The 13,726-nt window shown below is 49.6% G+C and overlaps 1 protein-coding gene across 20 annotated transcripts in view; it reads left to right on the top strand.

The window, feature by feature from the left end:
* The window catches only part of CAMK2G (calcium/calmodulin dependent protein kinase II gamma), a 54,205-nt gene that overhangs the window by 30,435 nt on the left and 10,044 nt on the right, over positions 1–13,726 (top strand). For 8 of the 20 annotated variants that reach the window (XM_022590907.2, XM_022590913.3, XM_089897713.1 and 5 more), the window contains 2 exons: positions 3,312–3,355; positions 12,752–12,820. In XM_022590907.2, coding sequence (XP_022446615.1) covers positions 3,312–3,355; positions 12,752–12,820 — 113 coding nt within the window. Of the gene's footprint in view, positions 1–3,311; positions 3,356–10,583; positions 10,617–12,751; positions 12,821–13,726 lie in introns of all 20 variants that reach the window. The other 12 variants (XM_030759342.2, XM_022590920.2, XM_022590919.3 and 9 more) reach the window with 3 other exon arrangements.

Raw genomic sequence — 13,726 nt, 5'->3', positions numbered from 1 at the left:
AGGCCTCTGGTCCTCAATTACTTGCACCTTCTACTTTCTGGGTTTAAGAAAGCCTTTCTAGAGGACGCTCAAGGGCAGATATGTGCCGACCCTAGAATGAGGTGATCTCTTCTCTCTCTGAGTGGAAGAGATGTGAAACAGGCTGCTAGGAAATCAATAGCATGTGCCCCATCCCGTGGCCTCCGGCCTCTGCATCAGCCTCTCCCCGTCCATTTCATGAAATTGGTGTCCTGGTTTCAGGAACTCAGTCTCTCTGTTACAACACAGCACCTTCACTGATCCCTAAAGAGCCTCCTGTCCTTGCTGCCCAGACTTTGTCTGGCCGTGGCACTCACTTTGCCCTGGCGCAGGAGGCAAAAAAACAAACAAACAAAAAGGAATGCTGCAAACATTCCAGGATGACCTCTTCTGCCCTGACTCTGGGACAGGTGAAGACAGAGCCAGTCTCCAGAAGCTTCTGTAGGAAGAGGTGTCTAGAAGTATAATCAAGGAAGGGCACTTGTGTGCTTCTTTAGGAACAAGTGAGGCTGTTTTCTGAGTTGATCCCAAATAGAAGGTTCAGCTTATCCCTGGATTCTAGCAGGTTGGCTTGTGGTGCAATCAGGGCTTCTAGAATGTATTGCTTAAGCGGCCTTTGTTTACTTTCTGGGCGCTCATTTTTGGGGCACCTACACCTTTGGAACTCTGAAATGCAGCCTCTCCTGGCCACCTGTCTTGAAGAGGGAAAGTGACGGGTGTCTCTGAGGATTTGGGGGCCGTGGAACATCAGTGAACTGGCTGCACAAGGGCCACGGACCCTCCCTGGGCCCCGAGTGCCAGTCTCTCTACTGTTTGGAATGCGGCCGGAGGAAAGGGCTGCCCTCTGAAAATGTCCTCCTTTAGGTTCCCTGGGGAGGAAGGTTCGCAGATGAGGCTCAGTTTCCTGACAGCCTTAAGCTAGGGCTGGGCTGCCTCGGAAGGGACACCGCCCCTTGCCAAGTCAGGGTTTGACCTGCAGACCCTCACCCGAGGTGGTCGTGGGACAGGTGGAGCTGCGGGATCCCCCACGCCCTGTCCGAGCCCGGCTCTCTCAGGTTCCCAGACTGCTGCAGGGCTGGCTGCACCTGCTCACCAGCCTGCCCCCGGCACCTCTGCTCCCCCAGCTCGGCCGGCTTGGCCACGCCGCCCGGACCCTGCCGTGCACAGCGGCAGCGGGTTCCTGTGCCTCGCGCTGGGGCATGCTCGCTGCTGACTGGCCCCCGTGGCTTTGCGGCAGCTCTGTGCACTCAGAGACTGTATCCCCTCAGTTGGCAGGCAGAGCTCCGCCCCCGCCTCGCCTGCCGCGAGCGCCGCCGGCCTGGCCGGGCAAGGTACGTGGCATGAGTCCTCCCCGACCGCCTGCCTCGGCTCCCTGCCACCCCACCAGGAGGGCCAGCATGCCAGGCCCGCTCACCAGGGAGGCGAGTCCCATGCTTGCGGGCTGAGATGGGCATGCCGGACGGACCACCTAACTTGGCATCTGCGAGCGCATCGGTGTTACGGAGCCCCCTAACCAGCCGTGCATGCTGGGCGCTTGCCAACTCTCAGGAGGCAATAGCCTGGGACGTGGAGCTGGGCAGCAGGAGGCTTTCCTCCCGACGCCACCCTCCCAAGAGCCTGGCCTGCCTGTGAGGGCTGCGGCCAAGGTGGCCCGAGACAGCCCTGGCGTGGCCCGGAGCTGAGCTGCCCACAGCGGAAGACTAGGCTTCAGCGGCACAGGTGGGCGGCCCCAAAGGGGAAGCCACGCCCTTCACAATTGTGAAGTCTGGCCCTTGCCGGCCCCGGGTCTGAAATGCGGTAGAGTACAGAAGCTGTGCAGATAGTCGCTCCTGAGTCTGGATCCTAGCCCTGCCACACCCTGAGCAAGTCACGTCAGCCCTCCCAACCTGAGTTCCCTCATCTCTCCAGTGGGGCTAAGAAATAACATGGTGACGATTAGGATCATGTATGTCTAAGGCCCTCAACCCTGCCTGTATGAGAAAACTTGTTAAGAAAGAAATCCTGATGCTGAGACCCCACCCCAGACAAATAAAATCAGAATCTCTAGGGCATGGGATAGGCATAAGCATTTTTCCATAATTCCCAAGTGATTCTAATGGGCTGTCAGAGTAGAGAAGTTTGACGTATGTAAATCACTTAACACCGTCGGTGGTCAGGCATAGTAGTAAACACATTTTTAAAATGTTTCAAATCACCCCAGCATAAACTGGAGATAGGACCAAAGGCCATTTTTGGAGGTCAGAATTCTTGTGATGCAAGGACCCTTATTCTCACTGGAGACCCAGCTTGGGTAGGAAAGGCTACCTGGAGGGAAGAATGGCAGCAATAGTGACAGTAGTTAACACCTGCTGAGTTCTTGCTATGTGCCAGGCACTCTGCTTAGTGCTTTTCATGCCATTATCCCATTTTATAGATAAAGAAACTGAGGTTCAGAGAGGTTAAGTAACTCACACAGCTAGCAAGCAGTAGAACCAAGATGCAAACCCATCGAAGTCTAGGTGGATCAGACAGTTGGACTGATTCAATCTCCCTGGAATCTCCCATCCACTGTCTGCTACTTTCCTGTGACCTTTGTGGTGAACAGGCATCACCAGCCTTCCTATGTGGAGCTCATCAGCCTTGAGCATCACCCTGTGCCTGGCTAGAATCTGTTTAATACCTCATTATTCTACCCAGTCTTTTCTGCTCAGTGGGTCCAGAGAGTAGACTGAGGAAAGGGTGGCAGTGAGGACATGCCCAGTCAAGGCTTCAACACCCTGGCAAAACCTTCCTGTAGGTGGTCCTAGTCTCTGTGTCTGTGTCTGTCTGTCCTCACGTCTGGTCTCCTTCATGAACTGTGACACTCTTGTTTCTTGAGAACACTCGGGAGATGTCTTGCATCCTTGCAGCTTGGCTGTCCTGAGAATCTCCATGGCATCTAGGGACGGAGCCCTCACCTTTCACCCTGGCACTCTGCTTCCAGGCCTAGGTGGAAGCTGTTGAAGGCAGAGTTCCCAATGGCCCAGGCAGCCCCAGTACTGAATGTGGTTTCTCCTCCTGAATGTGGAGTGTCCCTGTTTCTGCTGAGCCCTCTTCCATGGCAGAGGGGATCCTGGGGTGCCACCCTGAGGGTCTGACGCTGCTTGAGATGCCCTTCTTGCTTTGGGGCATCAGGAAGGGCCTCTTCTAGGGGGTTCAGGAGACTCCTGGCCCCCTTGTCAAACACATCAGTCTCTTGCGGATCCAGCTGCCAGACTTCAGGATGGGAAGAGGGTACAATACAGGAGACTTGATTTTTCTCTTTGTTTTCACAGCTGCCAAAAGCCTATTGAACAAGAAGTCGGACGGCGGTGTCAAGGTAGGTGTCTCCACTCCTCCTGCCCAAGGTCTGGCCTTTCTCTTCCAACAGTCACTCCCAAGGGACTCCTTGGCACTTTGTTCCCCCTTTCCCCAAGAACCTTTCTATCCTTGCTTTTCTGCTTTAAACCAGAAACCTCTGTGCTCAGAACAGCAGGTTCCACTGGCCTGAGAGGGCAGAGGGATACGTGCTTCACCTGACCCTAGCTTGATTGCAAAGACCCAGGGGAGGTGATGCAAACTATAGTTTACTAGAGCTGAATCCTGAACGTGACTTCCAGACACAGGTTTCATCTCCAGGGCTTGACTCTGGGTTTTTTAGGTCACTGGTTAATCTTTTTTTCTTTTTAAAGCACAAACCGATTTAATCAAATGAAAGCAAAGTTTGCCTGGTTGACTCAGGGTACAGGACTTGGCACCTGAAGCCACTATCCTTTTGTTCTTTTTTCTTATCTCCAAAGCACTTCCAGAACCCAGCTCAGATACCATTGAGTGAAAGCGTCAAACTTTCTCGAGGCATAGGCGCCTCAGACACAGGCCAGGGACATGGTACCTCACAGCTCGTTTTCATTTGGTGAGGGAACTTTTCCTGGGGGATGAGGGCAAGACAGGGGCCCATAGGGACCAACAAGAAGCCTTAGTGGGGGGTGCTGCTTGGCCAAGGTAGAGGGGTCCTTACACAGCCAAGCTGTTCTTAGAGGCTTTGGGGGCAGAAAGGGCCCTGGGGCTGGGGCATTGGATAGGAGTTCATGCTATCTTGAAGCCTGCCAATTTACACCACGGAGAATTTCAAACCATTATTAAGCAAACCTTTAAGTTCCAACAAAAGTTTAAATTAGACCTTTCCCCAGGATCTTATGTCCCCAGCTGAGATATACCTGTGTGCCCCTTTCCCTTCCCCAATCCCTTCCTCTTTCTCTCATTGTCTGCATGCCTGCTTCCATGTACTTCTGCCCTAAGGAGGGGAGCTTGGGCTCCACGCACACTTGCTGACATGGAGCTGGGGTTGACTGGCAGCCCCTCAGTTACAGGGGTGTGAGCTCGATGGTGGAACCAGGTTAGGAAAAGGTGGCTAGTTAGAGAGAGATTTTGCATATATTTTTCTGGAGGAGAAGCTAGAGTCAATCTTTGCAAAGTATTTATTAAGTACCTGTCAGAGGCTCAGTGCTACATTCAGTTCTAAAGGCGCACAAGAGGTATAAGAGGAGATGCAGGTTTCATCCAGCCTCAAGAATTGCAGGGTCAATTAAAAAGGAAAGTGAACACATCTGGGATCAGCTAAGCCCTGAATGGTATATGGTACTGGACCCTACATGGGATGGTTCAGTCCAAGAAGCTTCTGGGGAAGAGACTTATTGGAGAAAGCTAATAGGTAGGAAGATTGGAAGCAAGTCAGTGATTGCCTCTAGAGAATGGGATTGGAGGTGAAGGCAGGGTGGGCAGACACACATTTTGTTTTTTTACTTTGTACACATGTGTTTTCTTTAAGATGAGAATGTATTTTCTGTAACTTAAAAACAACAAAAAATATTTTTATGGGTTCTATTATACATATTGATGTTCTCTGCCCAACTGGAACATGGGGTGTTTGGTAGAGGGATATAAAAAATACAGCTGGATTGGTCTGGTTGAGCAGAGGAATTGGAGGTTTGTGTGTTAGACCACAGAAAACACCATAGACCACTGAGCAGGGAAGGTTAAGAGTGATGTTTTCGAAAGACTTGGCTAAGTGTGTAAGGGTGAATAGAAGAGGGTAGGAACAGCTGAAAGGCTGCAGGGAGCGCATATTCTTTCTCATGGGACACAGGACACCCAGGTATCAACTAGGATTTATTATAGTCTGGGTGTAGGGTGAAGAAAAGATGATGAGAAATAGAAAGGGTTAATATTCAAAATGACCACCAGAGGAGCACAGACCAACCACTTGGAATAGGTGCTGCCTGTAGGTCATTGGTCCAGCTCTACCCATGGGTGCTGGGCTCTGATTAGACATTAGCTCTGATGAGAGGTGTGGCAAAGGAAGTTCCCATTAGATACGGGAGATTTAAAAAGGGTCCATCAAAGGTAATGGCAAAGTGTCTTGAATATTGAAAGAAATGGTGGTATCTTTGCTAGAAATGTGAGTAGTCGTGAAGGAATGTTTTGGTGAGAAGAGAAGTTTTGTTTTGACCACACTGAGACCGAGAGACATGTGAATATCTGGGCAGAGAGGTCTTCAAAGGTGCTGGGAGATACCTGGTGTAGCCCAGGGAGGTGTGCAGAGGGACACTCACGTGAGTGAGTCTCGTGTCCACTGAGCGAGGTACGTGCCAGGCAGGCGCTGGAGGAGCAGAGGGACGAGCACCTGAGCCAGAACAGCAAATTTTCTCAAAGGAGATGGCTGAGGAACTGAGTTTGAAGGACTAGTTGGATTTTGCCAAGTTAAGGAGGGGAGCAGAGAGGAGGGGACATTCCAGGCAAAGGGAATACACAAGTTTGAAACAGCACGATGACTCTGGGAACTCCATTAGCTTTTGTATGACGGAAGGAGAGTGATTGCAACAAAACAGGACCTGAAATGAAGCAGTGACAGCTGAGATGGTGAGAGGATGGGTTAAAGGTGTCATTAAGGAGTAGGTTTCTGGCAGAACTTTGTAGATACTGGCCTCAGGCACAGCCACGTAAGACTTGCCTAAGGACCTAGTTAAAATACACAGATTCCAGGGTCCAGCCTGGAATTCAGATTCAGGAAGCCTTGGGCGGGAGGCAGAATCTGAATTTTAATAACACTCCCATTCCTCCATATGAATCCAAAGCACACAAATGTTGAAGAGTCCAGGAAAGGCAGAATTTCAGGGTTATCTGTTACTAAGGAGCTTGAAGAAGAGGAATTAGCAAAGGAAATGGAGAAAGAGGTGGAGGAAGAACAGAGGTGTGCAACAATGCCAGCCCTTACAGGAATGCTGAGAAGGATACAGGCTAGGCAACCAGAATCGGTAGTTAAATTGCTTTAAATGAGAACGTATGCGGGGAACCTAGCCCAGGTTCTGACCCTGATTAGGTACTCCATAAATGAGTTTTATGCTTGAGAAAAGACTTTGAATATAGAGGTGGGAACAGAAGCTAAGATGCAAGAGTTTAAGAAGGGCATGACCAACCAAAATTCAAAGGCCAACAAGAGACAGGTTGGAGAAAATATTCATAGCAGGTGTGATGGGATGAGTTAATATTTTTATACAAAAGAGCTGTCTCTAATAAATAAGAATACCCCCTAAAAGCCAGCAGATAAATGGTCAAAGAAGATGAACTGACAATCTGAAAAGAGGAAGTAGAATGAGTTAACAAATGTGGATGTTTAGCCTCACTGGTATCAGAGAAATGCAGGTTGAAACGAGGCGCCATTTTTTGACTCTTAAGTTTGTGACGGTGGTGTAAGTCGGAATGACCCCTCCTAAAGCAGCCTGTGTGTCAAAATACACAAAAATCTTCCTGTTTTACCTTTTAGTTCTACTTCTGGGAATTTGTCCTAAAGGAATCACTCAAAATATGGAAAAACTGAAAGCAGAAAGATGTTCAACATGACATTACTTATAACCATGAGAAGATGGGAAACATCAAAAGCCCAAAGGATAATGACTAAATAATTATGGGAAATCTAATCGACCATTACAAAGTTATTAATTTTTATGACTATGTAATGACAGAAATGTTTCATGTGGAAAAAGTGGGATGTAAAGCAGTACATACAGTACTGTCTAAATTTTGTTTAAAAAAAAGTACTGGGCTTCCCTGGTGGCACAGTGGTTGAGAGTCTGCCTGCCTATGCAGGGGACGCGGGTTCATGCCGCTGTCCGGGAAGATCCCACATGCCACGGAGCAGCTGGGCCCATGAGCCATGGCCACTGAGCCTGCGCGTCCAGAGCCTGTGCTCAGCAACGGGAGAAGCCATAACAGGGAGAGGCCCACGTACCGCAAAAAAAAAAAAAGTACTTCTAGATTATATTCAGTGTATGATATGTGAATAGAAAAAGAACTGGGAGAAAACCCACTGAAGTGTTAATAGTAACTTCACTGGGTGATGGGAATTTGGGAAACTTTTATTTCATACATTTTTCTGTATTTTCTACATTTTTCACCTAGACCGTGTATTACTTTGATAATCAGAATAAAAATTAAGATACTATTTATTTTTTAAGTAAGACATTAAAAGAAAGTAAGGCATAAACTTGTATAGAGCTTACAATGATATGTTTAAATTGCATACACAAAAGATTGGTAACAGTGATAGGATTATGGGTGTTTTTTTCCCCTCTTTTCCAAATTGCTTGTAATGTGGCTGCAGTCCTTTTATAATCAGGAACAAGTATATAATAATGAACAGCGTGGTTGGATGAAAGTACTGCAAAAGGGAAAGGAAAAGACAAGGCAAGGTATGCGGGGTTTTGCTTTTCTGGGCCTTTTTGAAAGTCAAGGTGATAACCTGTGTTATGAGGGAGGCCTGTGAAGCCGCTCAGAAGATCCTGATCTGTCACATCCTGGATCTTTCTTTTAGACCCCATCCTCCTTTCCCAGCCCACCACACACACACACACACCCACCCAGTTTCTTCTGCTTAAAGTCCATAGGGAGATTTCTTTCTTGCTGTTCAGAAGCTTTCACAGATGCTCGGGTATTAGCATTGGTTTGAGCAGTGAGTCTACCTTGTGCAGTTGAATTTGGGGACTTCAGGTTCTGGTTAGGTTTCTTTGAAGGTAGATGCCAGTGACCCAGGGTCTATGGAGGAGTGAGAGCCACTTAAGAGGACAAGACTTGAGGGGCCCCTAATTGAGGACAACTTGTGCATTCCACTAGTCCCAGGCCAGAATGACCATCCAATCTTAAAAGAAAGAGCGAGGAAGCAAAGAAGAGAGAGAAATAAGGAAAAGAAGGAAGGGAGGGAGGGAGGGAGGAAGGGAGGAAAAAGAAAAGGAAGAGAGAGATGCTATTTTTTTCCTTAAGTACCGTTTGAATATTTGTTTAAGTGTGGAAAGGAGGCTTGAACCTTTTTCTGGTTTAAAATTTTTAATATTTAATTTTTAAACATAAGTGAAGTATGGTTGTTTAAAATGATCTGGTAATTAAACAGTGCTGCAGGCTGCCAGAGGAGGAGGCCAGCTATGCATGGCTGAGGGCAAAACCCTAAAGGGATGGAGAAAGAAATTGAAAGAAGCCTGCTCACCTGGTAGAAACTAACCCATGAGTAGAAAGGATTATCTCAAGTTTTCATGCAGGACAGTTTAAGTAAGAGAGGCAGCTGGGAGCAAGTTGGGAACTTACTCCCCATTAGTTGAAGCTGACAGCAGAAAGTACCCTGCCTAAGGCAAGGTCTGGGTGAAAGCAACCTGCATGGCCTTTTGACTCCAAGACTGGCCCTGGTCTGTGCCCCTGCAGTTTTCAGTGCTGTAATTCCAGGCAAGTTAGAAGCCTGTACTCTGCTTCAGCCTGGGAAAAAACTAGAGTCAACAAACCCAGTTGAACTTGGCAAACATTTGTTAATCGTATGCTGACTTTTAGACATTTTGCTAGGAACCATGGAGATTACCAAGACAAATAAGATAGGACCTTCCTTCAAAGTGTTACCACTCTGGTTGGATAAAGGGAGAAGTATATATATGAATGTAAAGCAACTCCCTTTTTTTGGATAATTTGGAAGTAAAATCTCATATGTGGGTATATATGAAAGGCTAGGACTTCCCTGGTGGCACAGTGGTTAAGAATCCGCCTGCCAATGCAGGGGACACGGGTTCAAGCCCTGGTCCAGGAAGATCCCACATGCCGCGGAGCAACTAAGCCCATGCGCCACAACTACTGAGCCTGCGCTCTAGAGCCCGTGAGCCACAACTACTGAGCCCGCGTGCCACAACTACTGAAGTCTGCACGCCTAGAGCCTGTGCTCCTCAGCAACAGAAGCCACCACAATGAGAAGCCCGCGCAGCGCAACAAAAAGCAGCCCCCGCTCGACGCACCTAGAGAAAGCCCGTGCATAGCAACAAAGGCCCAACACAGCCAAAAATAAATAAATTTATTTTTTTTAAAAATGGCTAAAGCAAGAGGCCTTATTATATTTAGGCTTTCTTTTTCTTTAGACCTATTTCTAAATTGTGGACCATTCTTTTAAATACTTGTAGTCCCCTTCTTTTGAATAGAATACATTCTCAAAAATGTCTTCTCAAGTAGAGTGTCAGCTTCTTGAGGGCAGGAACATTTATCTGTGTTTAGTATGCCTAGAATAGCCCTCAGTAAGCATTTGTTGGCTATCGTTAGATGAATATGCGAGTAAACGACACACAGACATGTTCCTAGGGGACTTCTGTCTCTCAGCGAGCTAATGATAAAATCCTCAATTATCTTTCACCTTTTAGACACAGTCTTCCAAGATATATTTTTAGTGTTCCGTGTGGTCTTTATTTTTCTGCTCTTGTTTCATGTCTGAACATAAAGTGTTTGAGCTTCTAATTGAGACTAAGGCATCCCTGCTTTCAGCATTCCCTGTGGTTTACATCTTTGTGTCCATAAGATCACTGCACTTTTAATCACCAGCACACCTGCTTTTCCATTGCCCCCTAATTACAAAATGCAATAAAACATTGAAATCTTATAAATGAGCATGACCATACCAACAAAGAAATGAGTGCCAAAATTTAATATTTGTCAGATGATTTTCAAAAGCTCAACATCTTTCTCTGAAAAGGAGTTTTAGGAGTCCAGTGAAAAAAAGTCTAGGTTCAGAAGTCAAATATTTTAAAGCTCAGGATGACCTAGAGTAGCTTTTGCTCTTTGCCTGATAGCTGCTCACTCGAATTTCAGGCAGACCTAGTAATGAGAGAAAAATAAATGATCCTGTAGGTGAGCTAGATAAGCCCAAACCTATAAATTTGCAGCAAAATGTTACTTACTCTCATAGACTTGTGATTTAATCTCCTTTTAAGAGGTTTCTCTGAGCAAATCTGAGACACCTCAGAATATCCTCAATCTGTGTTTGTGAACCTGACAGCAGAGGAGTTCTTCCTCTCCCAGGGTCTGGAGGGGGGCGTGTGCCTGTCTGTCTAGATGCTGTTTTAACCCTTCTGGTGCTGGACTCCAGGTCTCCTCCTTCTGCTCTTTTCTCCTGAGGCAGAGCCCATGCTGGTGCACTAACCTGCAGCGTCTCTGTGCTTCTCTTCTTACCTCCTCTTTCCCCTTCTCTTTCCCTTTTGCTGTGGTGTGTCCAGAAAAGGAAGTCGAGTTCCAGCGTGCACCTAATGGTGAGCCTTGCCTGCCCACCCATCCGCCCGCTCCATGCTGCCTGCGCCCGCCTGCCAGCCACGCAAACCCATTCTGCCATGTGCGTGTGCTTCACTCATCCTCACTGCATGTCTGTGCTGTGCGGGCAGGTGTGGCCTGTCCTGCCAGGCGGGAGCCATTGCCCAAGGTGGCCCAGCGGCCTAAGAAACGGGCACTGGAATGTGTGGTATGGCATTCCCTGCTGCAGCACTTGGACTGCCCCCAGCAGCCCAGGGCAGGATGTGAAGCTGGTAGGGATTCGGGGCCAGGTGGCAAGCACAGGGGGAGACCCTCACTCACGGTCGCTCAGGAGGAGAGGCCCTGCTCACCGGGCACAAGCAGCCGTTTCCTACAGACTGGCAGCCAGCGGACCTCTGTGTGGTGTGCGGAGGAGCCGGTTGTAGGCTCTCGGCTCTGAGCCTCACTCTCCTGGCCTTTTCCCCTGTGCAAGTGCCCATTAGCACACTGTGTCCGGTGTTTCGTCCTTCCCACCCTGCCCGCAGGAGCAACGGCTGAAAGGCTGCAGAGAGCGCATATTCTTTCTCATGGGACACAGGACACCCAGGGGGACACAGCAGCCTGAATCCTTATGAAACCATCTATTAAAGCCAGAGGTGGGGCCACCTGGGTGACATCCCAGCCCTCTGCAAATATGGCAGTTTTTACGGACACCCTGCAGTCCTTGCCCCCTGCCAGGGTCTTTGTCTCAGCTGGGCTTTGCAAATAGAATAGCTTTGTCCAATCAGCCCCAAACAGGTCCATATCAGCAGCTGAGCTAGGAGGGGTCTGCTCTTTTCTGGGGGGGATATGGAAGAGAGCAGAGTTCATGTGAAATTAGATCCACATCCTTTCTACTCCTGGGGCCCCCCTTCTCCAGCCTGCAGAGTTCAGCGGAGTCTGATAGCACTTAGGTACCTGGCTTGAGGTTCCATGCCTAGCCCTGGGTTTGGGGACATCTCAACCATTGATAGCAAGTTACGGCTTCAGGTCTGGTCCAAGGGGCCATAAAAGAGGCCTCCAGGCAAGAAGAAGTAGGACAGTCTGGATGGCTTTCTGTATGTGTTCTAGGAGAGAAGAAGCACATCCTAGCTGCCAGTGTGCCCTCATTTGCGCCCTGCACAGAGATGGTAGCTGTACATTTGTCTCTCTGCTTGTTGAAGAATTTGCAGGCGTCAGGCTGCTCATCAGTGGCCACCGACTCCACAGGCACTCCCAGTGAGACTGAGTGTGTTGGTTAGGGGATTGTAAGAGGCAGAGAGCATCAATAGGACTCCCTGCCCTGGAGATCGGCCTCCTTCCTTCCTCGTTATCCTCCCCCCACCCTCCCTTGCTGTGCCACTCAGTGTAATATTTTGAAAGGCAAGGAGATATCCCAGTGGTCTGCTGTTGGGAATGTTGGCATGCTGGGCAACCTACTCTTACCTGGGGACTGGGTTCTGGATTCACCTGCTACTCCTTGGAGCTCTGCCCTCATTCCCAGCTGACCAGGTCGAAGATTGATCAGGCAGAAAGGCCAACAGCACAGCCCTGTCTCTACTCCCTAGGGTCAGTGGATGCATTTTGTATCCAAATTCCGCCCCTTTCCTCTCTGGACACCATCTCCTAGGCCAGGTTTTCTTCCTCTCCTTGTTCCTCTTCTTTTCAGATCAGGCTTCAGTCTGGTGTTGTAAGGGGAAGGAAATGCAGGTGGCAGGTTGGAAGGGCAGCAGGGGACTGCCCACAGTTAGGGGACCCAGAGTTTCTGAATTTTGCTCTGCTTTCTTATAAACCACACTCCTTTCCCCCTATAAAGTGAGAAGATCCTGAATTTCTTTGGGTGTGAAGTATAATTGTGCAGTGACATGGCACCTGGCATCAGCAAAGATTTCTGGAGAGATGCTTTAAAACAAGTCTTCGGGCTCATCCCACCTTGAGGATGCCTCCTGGGCTAGGTCTCTGGGTCCCTCCAAATAATCTCCTCTGATCATCTCTCCAACCGTTGCTCCCATCCCATAGTGTTATGGAGGCCACCTCAGGCCTAGCTCCTCCGGGCCAGGCCGGCGGTGCAAGGGAGGTCTGGGAGTCAGGCGGCTTTGGTGACTCTAGAGGAACTAAACCATCTGTTTTCTTGTCTCAGCCACAGAGCAACAACAAAAACAGTCTCGTAAGCCCAGCCCAAGAGCCCGCGCCCTTGCAGACGGCCATGGTACCTCCTGACTACCGCTTCTCCGCCCCTGCCCCTGGCTGCCTCCGCTCCTTCCCGCTTCCTCCCAGGCCTCCTTGGCCCTTTTCCTTTCTCATCCCTGTAGAGCAGGCTGCTTTGCGCACTGCCCCATAGGCCCCTTCCCCCTCACTGTCGTGCTTGGCCGTGCTCCTTCCTGCATGGCAGAACTGCTGCTCCTGCTTCTTTGCTCTTGGCGGGGGAGAGTGATCAGGGCTCTCAGCTAAGCCTCCCAGCCCCAGGCTGGGCCCTCAGTGGGTCTGCTGCAGGGGCCGGGAAGGTGAGTTGCTTATTAAAGGAGAGGGTAGGAGCTTTCTTGGGATCTGTACATCAGTTCTCGGAGGCCTCCTTGTAAAATCTGCCTCAGCCTCTCCTTTGCAAAGCAATGAATAGGAAGGGGGGCTGGGGTCCCCCACCTCTGGATGGTGCTGAGGTGTCTGGGTTCCTGGAGAGCCCCCATGCTGTCCGAGTTCTGTCTGGGCTCAGCCAGGGGCACTGTGTGCTCTCAGAGCTCCCTCTGCTGGTGACTAACTAGAGTTAGCAGGGGGTGTCTGGGAGAGAGGGAGGGGGAATTGTGCTGCCCCTCCTCCTACTTCCTGTGGCCTCTGGAGCTGCCTGCTGTGGGGCTGTAGGGACTGGAACGCTGGGAGAGGCAGAGGGTGGGTGAAGCAGGCGGCTCTCTGGGCTCAGCTTGCTGAGGGCCATCCTGGGTCTTTCTGGGAGACCTTAGTCCACTCTCCCAGCATCCCTGCCTCCTGCACTCCCCTTGATGAACACTGTTGTCAGGGCCCAGCCTGTGCCCTCAAGCCTACAGCTCCTCCAGTGTACTTGTCCCGTGGGAGAAAGGACACTCAGATTCAGCAGGGTTCGGGAGCAGGGGCCCTTGTCCTC

Source organism: Delphinapterus leucas, chromosome 16 (genome assembly GCF_059928025.1).
Source record: "Delphinapterus leucas isolate spDelLeu-1000000601 "Yukka" chromosome 16, BTC_Dleu_Yukka2, whole genome shotgun sequence".
NCBI classification, from domain to species: Eukaryota; Metazoa; Chordata; class Mammalia; order Artiodactyla; family Monodontidae; genus Delphinapterus; species Delphinapterus leucas.
Note: the sequence above shows the minus strand (reverse complement) of the source record. Positions and strands in the feature narration are given on the sequence as shown.